Below are 17335 nucleotides of genomic sequence, written 5' to 3'. Positions count from 1 at the left end.
CTGCCTGCAGGCGCTCTAGGACGCATCTCCAGAGAGGAAGACCTTTTGCCGGGGACGCTTGTGTGTCCAGCAGCCTGTGGTTAAAACAAGGGCTCTGTCTTGTATCTCAGCTTGCCTCAAATTGAATTCAAGGATGATTTTGTTTTCTTAATAAACTGATCTCCGTGCACAGCATCAGATGTATAAACTTCCAGGTTTCTTGCACACAGTATCTTACAGGGTCTTTCCAAAATAACTTCTAAAACACCGTCGTCTTTGTGCTGCTGCATTTTTTGTTTTGTTCTGCCTTTGGAGATCAACCTTTTCCCTATTATGGTTTTAGTCTTTTTTAAACTGTATCTGGTGGGGAAAGCATGTGGGGCAGGGTAGGGCTGCCGCGTATCTAGATAAGGGACTTCGAGCTTCCTCTTCGCAAGTGTGTAAAACCCGCTGTTGTTTTTGTTGAATGGAGGAAACATTTAATGAGCAAAATAAAAATTGCAGCCCCACGGAGGTTTCCGAGCAGACGGAAATGGCCCAGAGGTCTGTGTAGGATTTCCTGTATATGACGTTTCTTGCTGTAACTAAAGGTGAGATCATGCCATGTACTTACCACCCCGGAGAACTCCACTTGAACAGGGGCACGGAATTTACCTCACCGTATCGTAATTTTTGCTTATTTGTGCTTTTTTTAAAACTTTCAGTCTAATATTAACAAAATTATCAAAAATCCTCATAAAGTATGGAATTAGGCTTTTGATAAATACCACTTCATTTACGTTTTCTGTGTTTCCTATTGAACATGGAAGCTGGAATCTGTTCCCCGTAAGGAAAGAAGTAGCAAACAGGCCCGGTGTCCCTGTGCTTTCCGCAGGTGGGGGTGGCACAGCAGCCAGTTTCGTTTTGCACAGTAACGCACTTTTTTAACGCCACCATACAAAGCAAGCCCTCAAGCGTGAGCTATAGAAGGACCTTTTTCCCCCAGTGACCGGCTGTGGTGAGTGACGTGTTCCCGTTTTGCAGAGCTCGGCCGTGACGCAGCGCATCAGCCCCTGCTCCACGCTGACCAGCAGCACGGCCTCGCCGCCCGCCAGCAGCCCCTGCTCCACCCTCCCGCCCGTCAGCACCAGCGTCACCGCCAAGGACTGCACCTACGGCGCCGTCACCAGCCCCACCTCCACGCTGGAGAGCAGAGACAGCGGTATCATAGGTGAGCGCTGTCATCCTCCTCCTCCTCCTTGCTCTGCTGCGAAGCCAGGTAGTCATCGACTGTGTCGGTTTGACAAGCTTTATTTTTACCATCGACGTGCATTTGCTAATTAATGGGCTGCTTTTGCATTATTCACGCTCATACTGCAGTGACCAAGGTGAATCGGACCCCTCCCTCTTCCAGGCATCGTAGGTAAAACTACGTGGAGTTGGTAAAAATTGGGATGGATGAGGCTCATAAGTTAATTATTTGATGCAAAGCTTTGGAACTTATTTAGGTGGTGAAAGAGGAAGAGTTTTGTATTTCTTCTATTTTTGCATCCTGTCTTCACCTTTTTGCTTCCTGCAATCTTTCTTCCCAACACATTTTTGCCTCCTTTAATTCTGCTGAGGTGGCTGAAGTTTTTTCTACCAAGTTTTTCTTTCGTTCTGTACCCTCTCCTTCAGCTGCCGTCCGTGCCCATTTATGGATGCGGAGGTGCTAATTTAGAGAGGCACAAGCCTTTTGCCCCAGTGAGGAAGACGGGGTGGTCTCGGTGCCAGGCAGTGGCTGTTTGGGGCTGCCGTCCCCACCTACTACCTCAAGTCATTTTAGAGGCATCCTTCCCCGAATGCCATGGAGTCCATAGCCACTGTTCTTTAGTGTCAGAGGAAAGAGAATGGATGATGGCATCACGTTCATGGTTCAAACACTGTTGGATTATATTATTATAAATATAAAAGACTGATTACCTTCGGTGCCCCGTGACTGTCACTGCCACCTGATCGGTGACTCTGTGCCTCAAAAATGACGGGTTCTCTTAAGCTCAGCCTTGGGCAGGGGCAGATTAAATGATCACAAATTTCAATGAATTTCTGTAGCTGCTGTGGCCAGTTCTTCATTTGAGTGATCTGTAGGTTGCAAGCGTGAAGTATCTCGAGATAATAACGTACACAGAGTAACCTCTGTTCGAGGACTGGGAGAAAAGTAACATCCAGGTAACATCGGGCAGGATGGCTCTCGCTTGGTTGTCCTTACCACGTGTCTTATATCGAGTATTTCTCCAGCTAAGCCTTTATATTGCCAACAGTTTATGTAGCGCTTAAAAAACAAGATGAAAGGAAGGTAGATAGTTTAGGGAGGTTAGTTGTACTAGTGATTAATATTTTGCTTGGCTGATCAGGAAATCTGGGCTTAGTTCAGCTCCTGTGTGCCACAGCAACCTTTGTAGCGCTTCTGCCTGCATGATCTTAAAATGCAAATGCGTAAGCTATTCTGAGCTGCAGAGAGAAGTAGGTTAACGAATTCTGGGAGAAGCCATTGCGGTACCACGCACCCTTCGTCCTCTGCTCACAATGTCCCACGATCAGAGCTCCACCCTGGGCAAAAGCAGCCCCTGAAGCCTAGTTGGGCTGGAGGATCATGGTGAGTAAAAGCGGGTGCTTGATTCCAGCTGGGTCTTACCTCTCAGCAGAGCTCTGAATTAAGCCTAAGACTTGAACAAAGCCTGAAGTGGAGCAGTAGAATTGGCAAAAATGCGTGTGCTCTGCTTTTACGAGCTGCCCTTGCTAACGCGGTTTGTCGATGCGTGCTACGCTATTACGTTGGGCTCGTCTGGCCCTGGTGGGTGGTTGGCAGGTGCCAACCTGAAGGCGCTGAAACCACAGCTTGGTTTCACCTGGAGCTTCTTGTCCACATGAAAGCCAGAGGAGGTCGGGGCGGCCTTTGTGGCACACCTGTGTGTCAGAGAAGCGTCAGCGTGATCCCAGTTCCTGACGTGTCAAGGCATTGAAGCGCTTTGCATAGACTTTCTGCCCTATCCTTTTTTCAGCAGGTCTAGAGTAATTAACTTTTCAGTCTGAAAGGTTTGGGTTTTTTTTCTCTCCTCACAAGGAAGATTCTCTCTTAGAGGTTCTTCTCTCAGGAGCTTGCAGTTTTCCCATGGCAACTTCGGAAAATAAAAGAAGGTGGCTTATCCCAAGGCTATGTTAATGTATCCCAGATGGAAAAGTCATGCAAAAATATGTTTGTGTGGAGTAGGGGAAGCACTTCTCAAAGCTTTCAAAACGCAACGCTTTCCTCTGCTAGTGTTCGCACTCAAAGGCAAACAAGAGCCTCTTTCTCCCCTTCTTCCTCCCCCTGCTTTGCTTTGACAATAACATTTTCAACACCTTCTGCTTCTGGCATTTGATGGAAGCTGGACAGCTGTAACAAATTGTGGGGGAAACGGTCTTCTCCAGGCATACTTTCCAGCAGCGAAAAAAATTAGGAGGTTTTCCACTAAGTCTGTTTTTCGGTACCTCTGCTGCCTGCTGCAAGCGTAAGGTCAGCTCGAGCAAGGGGAGGCTGTTTCCCTGCGGGAGATGGATGTGCACTTCGGTCATTACCCTCCCGTTGGGATGGGAATTGGGTGTGCAACAATTTTGAAAGGTGCTCTCTGCATGACTGCAACTCCCTAGAATTATTTTCACTACAGAACAGAGCAGACAAATTGCCCGCGTGTAGGAAGCAAAGCCTACCTCGTGCTTTGCTCTCCCCTTTAGGAGCACATCAGCTCCTTTGTTTCTGGAGGGTCAGGGATCAAGTTTCCCTTTCGGTTGCATTCCTCGGTTATTGGATACAGATCTTCTTGTGTGTGTGTGTATCCCTTGCTCGTGTTTGTTCTCTGCAAGGACGGCCGTAATGACGTGGCTTTTGGTCCGAGCAGCCTCACGTGGTACCTCGAAAGCGTAAATCTGTCAGAGGTTTCCCTTGTCAAAGCTACTTATGGTTTGTGCCATTTTTATGTGTAGAGAAAGAGTAAACATTTCCCTAGGTATTTTGTTCCCTGAGTCATGCTCCCTCCTGCTGCTCCCGAATAAGTGATTTAAACTATTTGCTCATTAATTCCAAGAAGGCGTGTTTTTATAATAGACAGCTCCGAGGTATTTCGTTTTCATCTTAATAGACGTTACGGTTTTGGGAAGATCTCTTGATCTTTGCCACCTGTCAGTCCCGAGCTGCAACGAGCATCACCTCCAAATCTCACAATCAGGAATCGCCACCGAATTTCATGTTTTAAAAACACAGAGGCTTTAACGTGTGTCCCGGAAAATTACAGTGCTATTTGTAAAATATTTGAGAATTAGAAAAGGACAGAAAACAGTTAATCAAGGTGGGAAGCCAGTCCTTACACCATTACGCGTAATTCCTTCTCTCCACGTGTTCTTGCTTAGCATAAAACGGTTTTGTACATGTTAAGCTCATTTAACATATCTATATTGCTAGACACAGCACTAATTTGTCAAAGTTAATTCAGAGTGTGGCTCTTTAGACTCTGAATTAACTGCATCGAGAGTGTAATTGTCCACTAAGGTGCAGAGAGTGGGCGTTTTGGTGTTCTAATCTGGATGTAAAGACCACATTTTAACCGGTCAGGTTCTCTCTGACGACTTGTCCTCTTGGAGTTATTCCTGTCCGCTTGCATGTCACCTCATATATAATTGCAATTATTAGAGAACAAGCGTGTCGTATCTCTAATCTGCCCAGCGCAGGGACTATTTCATGCTTACTGATGGCTTTAATAAATGCATCACTTGGGTTAGAACAGACTTATTCTGAAATTTTAGATCCTCTACAGTAAAGGGAAGTTCAGTCTACTTGTGTTGAAAGGGTAACAAAAAATGTTACACGGTCCAGATCTTCAAATTCAGACACTCTTATTTGTAAAAGAAAAGAATTGGGGAAGGGGGGAGGAGGAGAGAGGTGAGCCAAGAGGAGAGATAGGAGCAAGTCAGCCCTTTCTCCTGAAAGCCTCTAAATCCTTTTCTTGTAAAACAGAATGGCTGGTGAAAACGCTGACCTGACTTTAACCTCTGAATAGCTTCCAGGATTTTTTGGCTCTCACTCTGTAAAAGCAGCCGACTGTTAATGTTCAAAAACTGCTACTGAAAAGAAAACTGGTCAAAGAATCATGTGCTGCTACGGGGGAACTTTGCGCTTCGTGCCCCCACAGAAGCGGACTGTAAAGTTTTGCTGCTTGATTGCAGCACAACATAAGAAGCTCTCCAGCAATCTCAGCAAGCCTGCAAAATGAAACAGAAAACATGTCTGGCCAGTATGTGAAGCTTCAGAGGGCTTGCGGTGCTCAGGCAGCAGCACTTCATGTCGTCCAGCTGCAGCCTCCCGAGGGTGTTAAGAGAACGGCTCTTTCCTGTGTTGAATCTTCTGCAGAAGTGCCTTAACTTACCCCGATATGAAATGGGGCCACGCTTCTCCTTAGTGTAGAGCCCTGTGATGGTCTGCGCCGTGTTCCCCGCTTAACTGTTAGGGGGATCATCTTGAGCAGGGAAATAGGTATGATGTTAAAGCGGCTTAAAGGGAAACCAGTGAGCTGCGTAAATCCTCCTGCACCGCTGTCGCAGGGATGTAGGTTGGTCTAATACCATGTGGACCGGTTGCCTTCACTTAGATTTTGTGGATTTTTACAAGGAAGAACAACATGTGAAGGACCTCCATCCCTTCCTCAAAGTCCCTGGCATGCAGCTTTTCTCACGTTCTTTTTTTGCTGTTTTTTACTCTTGACGCCTGAGCTTTTAATAAGTTGCTGCTCTCTACAGATTTATGTGTTTGTGGATTAAAAATAGGTTTGTTAATAAATTCATTTAGAGTGCATGCTAAGCAGAATAGATGCTGCTGACAATGAAGCAGGATGGATTTGTTTGCAAGTCTAACTGCTTTGAGAAGGGAACAAAGAGCAGCTCAAAAGGCACATCAAGATAAATTTAACTCAGGTTAAATATTTTTGTGATCTTACAGCTAAAGCATTTGAATTCTGACATTCTCATCAGTATTATGAAATGTTCTGTTAATAATGAATAAGATTCCTAAGAATTACAGATCTTTTTTTTAAATCAAGGCAGCTTCCATTTGGACTTATTCCCCAAAGGAGGAGCTCCCTGGAAAACATCTAATATTGATGAATAATGAGCTTTTGTTCACTAGTGCATCTGCATATCGCAGGTGATGGGGCTGACAGTTCAGGAGGTGAAAAGGGAGGCTATTTATCAGGCGTCTCGTCGGCTCTTGAGCAAAATTAGTGGGGTTGCAGAATCCCAACCACATGAAGCACAGAAGAGCACCATCTCTGGATCCCGATTCAGTTCTTTCTCTATTCCGTTAAAAGGATGAATTAAGCAGAAAGCAAACACACGCGTGCATGTGTGACATGGTTCATGGCTGATGTCAGGGGTGAGAAACCATGGAGTCATGATACGAAAGCTCAGCCTTCCCCCAGTTAAGCCACTGAGGCATCAAGGGTTGGGTTCGGCACCAAAATCCAGCCAGTATTTACTGGATAGGTAATGGGTCAGCTACAGGTGTTCGTCACGTTACTGGGAAAAAAAGAGAAAGAATAATGTTAAAGCTGAAGGAAGCGGCACAGAACAGATGTTATACTCGAACTGTGAAATTTGCTTCAGTTTATGGTCCAGCCTGGTAGACGGGGAAAAAAACTGAGTGAAAAACTGAAAGAAAGAATAAACTGAAAAGGCAGATCAGAAGGCAGCTAGAGGAAAATGCAGCGTTGTCAACTCCCACGGTGCTATTTTGGATACTGCGATAAGTGACTTTAATGTTTTAGCTGTTGATGGCGTGAGATTAGATGGGCCTCTCAGCTTTTATTTTGAGAGCAGCAAGATTTTAACCTTCATGGTTATGAAAAGCTTCACAATGATCCAAGCTTGCCCGAAAAGCTAATGCCAAGTATACAAATAACTTCCCTCCCTGTGTGCACACACCCCCACACATGCCTCCTTTCTGCTTTCTGGTTGAAATCTTAGAATTTTAATACCAGTTTCAAGACTTTGGTGGACTTAAATAAAGAAGAAAATTTGTCCTTGCCGCTGCTAAAGAAGGAACAAAAAGGTGAACCGATGTTGGTGAGACAGGCAAAAAAATAAAGAAGGATCCAAAGTGGTATAAGGCGGGCAGCGCAGAGGGCACTGAGTGAAGAAGGTGGTGGGAGCTGGTGTAGGGCTGAAGGGCCGCGTATGTACAGGACCTGCTTTCCTCCTCCTGAAATTTTAACAGCCCCGCTGCTGAAATCCAGCGCTTACCTGTAGCTGACCCAGCCGCCGGGGCGCAGGTTCGCAGAGGGGAAGCGCAGCTTACGCGGTCAGGTTCGGCAAGGAAGAGAGCGTGCAGCTTAGGCCACGCCTGCGGGTCCGTAAGCCCGTGTCCGTAATTTCAGCGCATCGCTGTCGCAGAGCAGTTACTCCAGATGTGCGCGTGTGGTTTTGTAAGAGGGATGTGTTTAAATAATGGTACTTGGGAGCACGTGGGGGTTTTTTATGACGCTTTGGTAAATCAGCCATCCAGATTGCTGCCTCTGCGTTAGGTCTGGAACCTTTGTAATGGATTTCTTTAATGTTTACAATAGTGGACTGTGCTTAAAAACATTCATTACCTTGTTTTGCAAGTGATAAACTCAAGTTCATAAACAAAAGCTTTGCTGATCCCTTCTGTCTCCCAGGCGGGGTTTTTACAGTGAGTTGTGCTCTGACCGTAGGAGCATCTCGTCTCGCTCTGTTGAAATGCTGTTTTACCCAGGCCTTACGCTTCGAGGCTGAGCAGCACACGTGTATGAGCCCTTCGAGGCATTCGTACCATTCTTCACCCCACTTGTCAGCCGGTGCAGCGGGGAATTCAGGTTTAGAAAAGGACAAACACAGGGTCAGTGTGATGCTACTGTCAAGGTATTTTTCATTATGTTTGGAGACCTTTTGTGTGCCTACCATGATTTACAATACCTCGAGGCTTGAAACAGAAATGGGTTTACCTGTTTAATATCTGTCTTTTTTACAGGATTGTTTTTATGCGTTAAGCCACTGATTTCTTCCCCCCCATTTGAGACCAGTGCTGGAAGAGAAGTTAAACATACAAAGAGCCGTGTGGGTTTTGACCTCACACCTTGAGCAGGGCAGACTTCAGGTTTGGGGGATTTTTTGCATGGAGAAGCCTTAAACTCCCTGGCTGATGGTGTCCAGCAGAGAATAATGTTCTTCTAAAAGCGCCGAGTGCTGCAGGGGCTGTTGGGGCATGGGTTGCACGTGACCACCCGAGGCTGCCGCCTGCCCTAGGGAGAGGTTTGGGCTTACGCTTTCTGCCTGCCAGATTTTTCTGTTTGGCAGCCAAGCTCCCTGGAGCGGTCTGGGGTGACATGGCTATATTTAGGTGTATCCTTTGGCTGAGTTTATGAAGGCTTATGTAGATAAGGGTAAAAAATTTATTGTACTCCTTGCCAACTCGTACATGTTAGCTGGGACATCTCTAATGCGAAAAGGCAAGTCACGTTTTAGCGTGTTACTGGAGACGAGTGAAATGAGGTTAACTTGCAGAGTTTGCCTGAGTTTTTTTGGTACTTGATTTCAGTGCAACCCATGAAGCTCACTACTTTGCTGCAGTTATTTCTTTAAAGCCGCAAAATCCCTTATTCCTACTTGAGATATTATAAATCTTTACATATAATTAATGTTACAGCTGTCGGTCATCCTAGAGTGGTAAATCTAGAAAGCTGCTTTCTCCTACAGTTCCACCTGAAAGGTGAACATAAAGGTTGACCATTTCCAGGCATGATCTCTGCCTTAAGGAGAACTGGGTGGGATGGTAAAAATCCCCTCGTGTGTTTGACCCAAGACAAATGCATTTGAAAGCCTCATGCTCCAGGGCATAGGCCAGCTTGCAACTAAATGAGAAATAATATTTGCAATAATGTTTGTAAATACATGAAACTCCCCGAGAAGCTTACTGCTGGCTGCAGTGACATCTGTGGTGCTGTCCTGGGTGGACTGCTGCTTTGATACAGGTCTGGTTTTTCCCAAAGAAATAAAAATATTTTAAACCACGTTATTTGCATAAAGTTCTAATCAAATTGTTTCACCAAGGGAAAGGAGCCAAGTTTGAAAATGAAGGCTTGATGTAGGCAAGTCCTGTGCCAAGGGAAGTGCAGGTGTAACGCTTGAAGACTAAAAGCAAGGTAGGATTGTAAAATGACTCCAGCATCTCTGGAGCGTATCCCCTTCTGGCATCGAAGTCCACGTGTCTTCAAAGACGGCCAGGCTGCGCTGCTCGAAGTTGATGCAGGTAGTGCTGTTACGGAGGGCGGTGTTGAAATCTTGTGGAAAGAGGTACGCAAATCCTCGGCGTCAGCCGCGGAGGGGACCGCAGAGGGGCGCCGCGCTGCCTGCTGCCTCTCGTTCGAGGTCCTTCCGTATTATTACTCATTAATGTGTCTTACAGTGCTCAGATGTTTTTAGATGCCTCAAATTCTGTCTGTGTTCATATTAGCGCGAGGCTGCGTGCCAGCTGACACTGGAGATACATATACATAAAAAGATACATATATACGCACGCACAGGTCTGTATTTCTAGACATGCGGTGTTCAGTGCTGTAGGGAGCCTCAGGTGCTTCTGCACGGCTGTCAGGTTTCGCGTGTTCGGTGTGTGGCTTGCATGGCTGCCCCCGTCGTACTCCGTCCCCTGCAATAACCCTCTCGGTGCCTCCGTGAGGCAGCGACGCCTCTTCTGCTCCCGACAGCCGCCGGCACGTGCCGTGGTCTGTGTGACCGCAGCCCACCGCCTCTCTGTCGCAGGGCCCAGGCACTGCAATGTTGTTGTTTTTTTTTCACCGGGGTTGTCCTTTCTGGCTGGATCCAGCAATGAGAAGAGCCTCCTGTAAATGCACATTCTCTCACGGCAGCTCTGCAGCCTTTCTTGCCTCCTGGCGTGCTCCTGTCGTGGCACCCCCAGCTTCACGCGTCCCATCATGTAACCTGACGTGCTGGGTATCATCTGTTAGAGAGTCAGGGTTGAAAGACCTGCCTTTCAGCAGATGACTTAAGGCATAAATTCCTGTCTTTGATGGGTTTGAGGTCATCAGTTTATCTTTTTCAAATTTAGAGAGGGCTATCTGTTAAGAGGTTGCATTCTTTTGAGCCTTTTTGTTTGACTAGGTATCCTTGGGTTTAAAAATTATTGAATGGGTTGGGTTGGAGGGGGCCTTAAATATCATCTAGTTCCAACCCCCCTGCCATGGGCAGGGACATCTTTTACTAGATGAAGTTGCTCAAAGCCCCATCGACTGGACCTTGAACACTTCCAACCTGTGTCTCACCACCCTCGTTGTGAAAAAACTCATGGGACCCATAAGAAATTTTCTGGCAGTGTTTGAAGGACCATTTGTTTCTTTTTTGTAAACCTTGTATTAAGAAAGCGTTAATTCCATTGTCATTTCCCGGTTTCCAGTGGCAGGGATGCTCTGAGCTCCCTCGGGGACGCCCCTCATCCTGCAAACCCCTGAACGTGCCCTGCGAGCTCAGACGTTACCGGTGATGACAACCTCAGACACCAGGTTTCTCACCTGTGGGTTAAGCTGAGTCCATGAGTGTTCCTGCGGCTCCTATTAAACAACATCATGTATAATTTGGTTCTCTTGGGACTTAATTGTTGGGACCTCCTTTCCTCAGGCCATCGGCTGGGTTAGCCAGCGTCGCAGCTACAAAATACAGAGCAGAGAGATCTCAAAGGATGAGCACAAAATGCTTGTTTTGTGGTTTAGATGTTCAGTCTAACCAAAGGACTTTAGATGTTCGGTCTAACCAAAATAATATCAGACGGGATCTTAACATGAGAGTGAATTTTTAGTGTAATCTGATACTCCCCTCCTGTATTCTGTGTATACAGAAATTGGCTTGACGACAGAAGTATGGTGAGCGATGTCGTCGTGGCAGTCTGTAGCTGCTGTTGCCTGTTTCAGTCAGCTTCTCTGCATCTGGATTAAGGCCTAGAATATTTTGAACATGTAGATATCATGTAGATACATTAATGATGCAGTGGGAGTCGTGTTGCGACTGAGCAGGAATCGTCCCCAGGGTGGGTCTTCATTCCCCATGCAACCCTCTACCGCCGCAGGGGCCAACGCAGAAGACGAGGGGAGATGCGCTCGCACACTGGGACCGTGTGAGCGCAGACCCGTCCTAGGATACCCCCTGCAGCTCTGGGAGGTTTAGGGTATGAATATGGCAAACGTGCAGAAATAATGTTATTGTGCAGATTTCCTTCCGGTCGCAGGTGTTCATGGGCTTGATCCTGTCGGGGACTGACGTGAAGTTCTTTCTACCCAAGAAATCTTGGCGCTTCCTTTGTATACGAGCATGACCAACTTTCTACCCCGGAGTATCTCTGCATCGACCTCAGTTGGTGCAGAACATGTGAATTTTCTGAAATTAGGTGTTGCTTTCTCAAATTTTGATTGTGAAGTTGTAGTTTCGGAGCAGCTCTCTGGGTCGCACCGCGGGTAAGCTTTAGCTCCCCAGGAGACGTGCTCTGCATGTCGGTTCTGTTGCTGGCTTGTAGCTAGCCTTATGCTTTTGCCTTTATTTAAAAGTCAAAACTGGTTTGGTTTAAAATAGCTCGTAGGAGAGATTAAGTCCATAGAGCAATCGCTTCCAGCCGGTGTAGCAGCAGTGCTATCATCCACGGCTGTTCAGAGGGTAAATTAATCCACAGGGAACAATCCTAAATACCTGATTCGATGAAGAGTTTGCACATAAAACAGCTTTAGTGTAAAACAGTGAAAATTATGTTTAAAATGGACGCAAATGGATGATGAGAAAAGGGACCAGCAGGATTTATTAGCTCTTTTTGCTGTTTTTTGTTGCTTCACTTAAAGAAAAGTTATTTTGACACAGAGTTATTTGGTTTCTCCTCAGTTTGATGTATTGGAAGATGACCGATTTCAGCTGCTGATGTGCTCCTGCAAAGATTAGTTGGACGTATACTGAGATAGGTTTTTAAAATTAATGGATTTTAATGAGCAATGGATTATTTTTTTCTTTAAATAGACAACACAGTATGCCGAGCACTGCAGGCCTAGACTTTGAAATGCAGATTTTCTAGACACCAGTTTAAAAACTATTTCTCAATATGAAACAATTTGAGGGAGCAAGGGAAGTCTGAACATCTGTTTCTTGTTTTTGCCTTATTTTCCTATGCTAAAGTGTAAATGTGTTTACCTGACAGCAGCCCTACGTTTAAATGCCAAAAAGCAAATACCGGTTCTTAGCAGTTGCATGTGTTGGTTTTGAATTTCAAAATATGTTACAAACAACTAAATTTTGGAACACTTGGACGAGATATGAAGATACTGATCCCACTGCCTAGGCAAGAAACCCAATACTGAGAAATAAAAGGATAGAAATAGAGGTAAAGGTTGAAGCTACGTGGAGTTGGTTGGGGTGGGTAAGGAACAGGCGCAGTAGGAATTACAGGTCTTGATTTTTTTTAATGACCATGTTGTGACTTTAGATGTAGGTAGTTAATTCTGGATCCTGTTATAATGCCATTTAACGTGGATAATTAATCCAGATCAGTCCTTGGATGTTGAAGTTCGTGTTTTGCATTGGGGATAGAGTCCGGCAGTCTGCGTGGCGCCTCGGTGAGGAGAGCTGTCCCGAGCCCCTGGCTTTGGGTGTCACCTCCCTATTTGTCAGGTCTGTAGGGGTACTTCTGAGAATTTAAATGAAATGCATAATGTTAGGCAGAGAAATTATTCCTGTGCTCAATGTGTAAACAACTGGCTAAAATATGTAGTTCTTCGGTTCTGGATGCATTTAGAAAAACAAACAAAATAACCTGTACCCATTTGCAACGAAACTGCATCCTCCTTTCGGTGCTCTTCAGCTGGAGCTTCTTTGCTAGGCTGTTTACTCTTAAGACTTGGCACAGAAAAAGCTTTAGCCTAAAAGCATGTGCGCCTTTGGCGTAATTTACTGTTTGTTTTTATCGATATAAAAATTAATGTGGTGCTGTTTGTTAATGAGGCAGCATCTCCCTTGGTTCGGGAACGGGCTTTTGTGAAGGCGAGGAGGCTGCCCCTGAGGAGGTGCTGCGGCGTGGTTCGTGTTGCAGACAAGGAGCAGGAGATCCGCACTGTTGTGTCCGGGGACAGGCGGCGCAGAGAGCGCAGAGTGTGGGCTGGGAAAGGTATTTACCACCGCTAAGTGAAAATGACAGATTTCAGTGGGTTTAGCAAGTAGATCTACAAACCCAGGGCACGTCCGGGGCTTCAGAACATTCACGGTCAAGTTGAATTTCAGGGTTTTGGACAGCAAATATGGAAAGTGGAAATGTGTATGATTGGGGCGATGAGAAGATAGTGAGCTCTGCTTTGTCATCTCTCGCTCTCTTTCTCTTCTCTTTTCTCTTTTTTTCTCCTTTTTTCTTCCCCCCTCCCCCAGTTAGGGAGCAGGCAAGTTTGTCACGCTCAAATGAGCTGGTATGAGCGCTGGGACCTCCTCTCAATACCTAAGAGGTCTGATTATGACCTTGAACGAATACGTGGGAGACTAAAGATGAAAGGAAAGTCAACAGCCCGAGGGAGCTGCAGCCAGGGGATAACTGCATCAGAATTCGGAAGGGAACACACCAACGGGGAGATGGTGTTCGTGGTGTGCATCAGTATTGCGTTGTCGCTTCCCGGTGTGAAAGTCAATATAGCAACAATCCTGATCTGTAAAATGAAATAATATAAGGGAAAATCTGTGGATTACAGTTAAAGCTTCATAAAAACCTGCCATCAATCAAATGAGATATTGGGTCCAGATTCTGAACCAAACTAATCCTTGAGGGCTGGTTGTTCATGCGAGTCAGGTGGGGGCTTTTCAGCGTCAGGCACCGCAAGGTTATAAACTTCTGCAGACGTGCCCTGAAAAGGTGGTAACTGGGATGCAAATTAAAAGATATGAGGAGCACTTATAATGTTTTTTCCTTAATCATTTCTACCCTTTCTGCAATTGCGTATTCAAATACAATACTGCACATAATTTGTAATACTCCTTGTAATTACAAATAGCTTTTAACAGTATGAGGCAAAGCATTATAGCCTCAATGTTCTTTTGGAAGTAGTAAGCAGAAACAGCATCATTAAACTAAATTCCATAATCTCTGATTTATGTGAATGTGGAAAATATGATGAACATCATTTTTTTGGCTCTTGCATTGCACAACTCGGCATAGAGCAGCGTGTGTGCAAGCCATTCTTTCTTTGTTACTCATTTTGTTTATAATTTCTTCCTTCAAGCTACTTTGACAAGTTACTCAGAAAATGTGGAACGCACTAAATATGGAGGGGAAAGCAGTAAAGAACTTGGATCGGGAGGAAACCTGAAACCTTGGCAGTCCCAGAAATCCAGCATGGACTCCTGCTTATACCGCGTGGACGAGAACATGACGGCTTCCACCTACAGCCTGAACAAAATCCCAGAGAGGAACCTGGACACCGTCCTGTCCCAGTCAGTGCAGTCTATTCCTCTTTACCTTATGCCACGGCCAAATTCAGTAGCAGGTAAGAAAGAAACATTTTTGCCTTTAGGTCAGAGGGAGACACAGTGGATGCACGTCACAGCATTTTTCATGTTCTCGTTATCCGAGGAGAAATCTCCTTCCTGTGGTCATCATGATTTAGCATGACAAAAATTGTTTTTTTCTTTTGACTTACTGCTTCTAAATGGAAAATTCCCATGGGGAAAACTGGTTCTGATGACGCTTAATGGTTATTTCAGCAATCTGTAGTCCCTTTTTTGTACAAAATTATACAACTGTAAGATCATTGGAGAATGTATAAAAAAATGAGATTCTTTGCTATCATTACAAGGCAAGTAATCTTGGGTTTCAAGTACCACAAAATTCCAAGACATCAAAACCATTTCTACTGCTTAAAAGGATTCATTGCAAGTAAAACCAAGTGTCCGATCTTCTCTGAAGATCATAAGAACCTTGGCGTTAAGAGAATGACGATACTTTCTCTCTACAGAGGAGTTGTTAAGGGGTCCCATCTCTCGTGGTGGGCTTTGCCCTGAACGTCTCCGCACACGCGTGTGCACGCACTGCTTTGGCGTTTGCGGCATCTGGGATTTGCTAATGACTAAAATGTTTTGGTTTGGCGTAACATCAAAATTTTCTTCATTTAATTTCATGTCTGCTGTTTGAAAGATTCTTAGATGATGCTGTGGCATCTCGTATTGATGTCTTTTAACAGTCCGCTAAGTTTCTCCCTGAAGTTGGTAGCAGCAGGACAAAAACAAGAGATAGGATTAAAAATATTAAAGCTTTGCTGAAAAGCTGCTTGCCTGGAATTATTCTCCTTTGCTTTGATGCCCCATATTTTTTTTCTTGCTGGGTAACTTCTCTGGAGTTAAACACTGAGGTGGTCTGTATGTCTGTCTGTAAAGACACATGGAGAAATACAGTCTTTGTCTTTCCGTAGGGTCCCTGCAGGACTCTCCCGCTGGCTGCCAGCATGAATATTGCTCCAGAAAGTCCGGACTGCACAGGGCCTGGGATATTGTCTGTTAAAACAGCATCTCTTGGCAACCCGGGCTGCATTGCATAACTAGATTAGGTTTCCTTTTTAATCCCGATTCGGACAGTCACAGGCCTAAAAGTGATGTAGAAATGAGGTTTTATAGATGCTAAAATAGGAGCACCCCAAGCCTGGAGGTACAACAACACATGCTGCTTTGGTCTGAAAGACTAAAAGCCGGGGATTTCAGAATGGAAAGAGAGGAGAGGAAAAAAGTGGGAAATTCCTCCTGCATTGCCTCGTTACTTTAGGTTCATTTCTTATAAACGAAGCTGCGTAAACACCTTCAAAAGGAAACAGGGCAGGCCGGGTACCATAAAGTTACAAATACGCGTGTGTATTTGTTTAATTGACTTTGGAAGTCATTGGCTTGATTGATGCATTCAGAGGCAAATACTGTTTGAAGCGGAAACTCTCTAGCAAGGTTCAGGAACACCTTTTCCTTCTGGCTGGTTTTGTTTTGTGGGGGTTTTGCTGCTTTTAGGTAGTGTGTCAGCTCACGTAGTTCATATCCCAGGATAAGTCCTTGTGGTAGGAACTGTGGACGAGAATACAAGATCTGACTTAACCTTTTATCGTCAAATGATCACATGTGATCTCTTACAAGTTTGTGACACCAGAAAAGAATGTTTTCTAGCCCCAGACCAGTTAACCTCGTTATCTGTGTACTTGAACGACGGGAGAGGGAAACCAGATGTAGTTTCATGCTTGATTTAAGCTACCTGCAAAATGTGCCGTTGCCCAAAGGGTTAATCCCGCGCTGTCTGCCAGCTCCACGGCGTTGCACCAGCGCTACGCGTTGCGTAGCCATCTGATAAACCAAATTAGTAGCCTAATCCCACTGAAAATTAACCCTCTAGAAAATATGTATATTGATTTTGAGCCACAAGTTCGTTAGTGTGGAGGCAAAGAGTGCCTGGGAGTGGGGCAGAAAGCTGCCTTTCTTTGAGGGGTGTTCCACATTTTAAGGCAATCGTGAAACCACAGCTTTGCTAAAACAGACTGTTCTTGTCTTTTTTTTCAAATGCAGTTGAATTTATATACAACCAGTCTATTCTTGGGGACCAGAGCATGACAGCCCTTACACCTTGTGGCTCTTTTCTTTTTTCCTTCAGTTCTTTTTAAAGGTTCTCCCTGTATATCTTCCGAAATGGCACAAAAAAGTTCTTTCTCATAGCAGGCTTACAGACAGAGATCACTGCCGTGTAGCCCATCCCTTCACTCACCTGCAGTTTACAACTGGAAGCAGTTCTCCCGACACGTATCGATCTCGTCTTGCACTTTGTTGCATAATATTTCTTCAGAAACAGTTAAAAGCACTTTTTTTGGTAGATACTTCCTCTTGGGGGGGAAAAAAACCACCACCAAACCACTGGAGACTCTTGTGTACCTTAAAATGCCAAAGTGGGGTGTTAGATTTGGAGGAGCACCTCTGGGTCTTGGTAAATCACTGGGATCCGTAGGTCACTGTATACGTGATACGAGTTTTTTCAAAGCCCGGTTGTGGGAGCACGTCTTTCACATCAGCTCGGTGGGAGCACGTGTGATGAGCCGTACCGAGTGAGTTACTGCACCGAGTATAAAAGTTGTTAGGCAATTTTATGGTATTAAGCCAGAAGCAGCTGTGAAGGGCACTGCTGTTTGCCCAGGCAGCGAGTGCTGCAGAACAGACTCGGAAGAGAACGGGCAAGTGTGCTGCGAAAGGGTCGGAGCAAACGATCCCTCTTGCAGGAACCGGACAGCTTAAAGGTCTCCGGGTCACACATCAC

At 45.3% G+C, this 17335-nt stretch overlaps 1 protein-coding gene across 13 annotated transcripts in view; it reads left to right on the top strand.

The window, feature by feature from the left end:
• TANC2 (tetratricopeptide repeat, ankyrin repeat and coiled-coil containing 2) overlaps positions 1–17335 on the top strand; it is a 288782-nt gene that overhangs the window by 182985 nt on the left and 88462 nt on the right. For all 13 annotated transcript variants that reach the window (XM_064473522.1, XM_064473526.1, XM_064473528.1 and 10 more), the window contains 2 exons: positions 1003–1189; positions 14286–14549. In XM_064473522.1, coding sequence (XP_064329592.1) covers positions 1003–1189; positions 14286–14549 — 451 coding nt within the window. The remainder of the gene's footprint in view (positions 1–1002; positions 1190–14285; positions 14550–17335) is intronic.

The sequence above is a fragment of the Phalacrocorax carbo genome, chromosome 25, assembly GCF_963921805.1.
Source record: "Phalacrocorax carbo chromosome 25, bPhaCar2.1, whole genome shotgun sequence".
NCBI lineage: Eukaryota > Metazoa > Chordata > Aves > Suliformes > Phalacrocoracidae > Phalacrocorax > Phalacrocorax carbo.
Note: the sequence above shows the minus strand (reverse complement) of the source record. Positions and strands in the feature narration are given on the sequence as shown.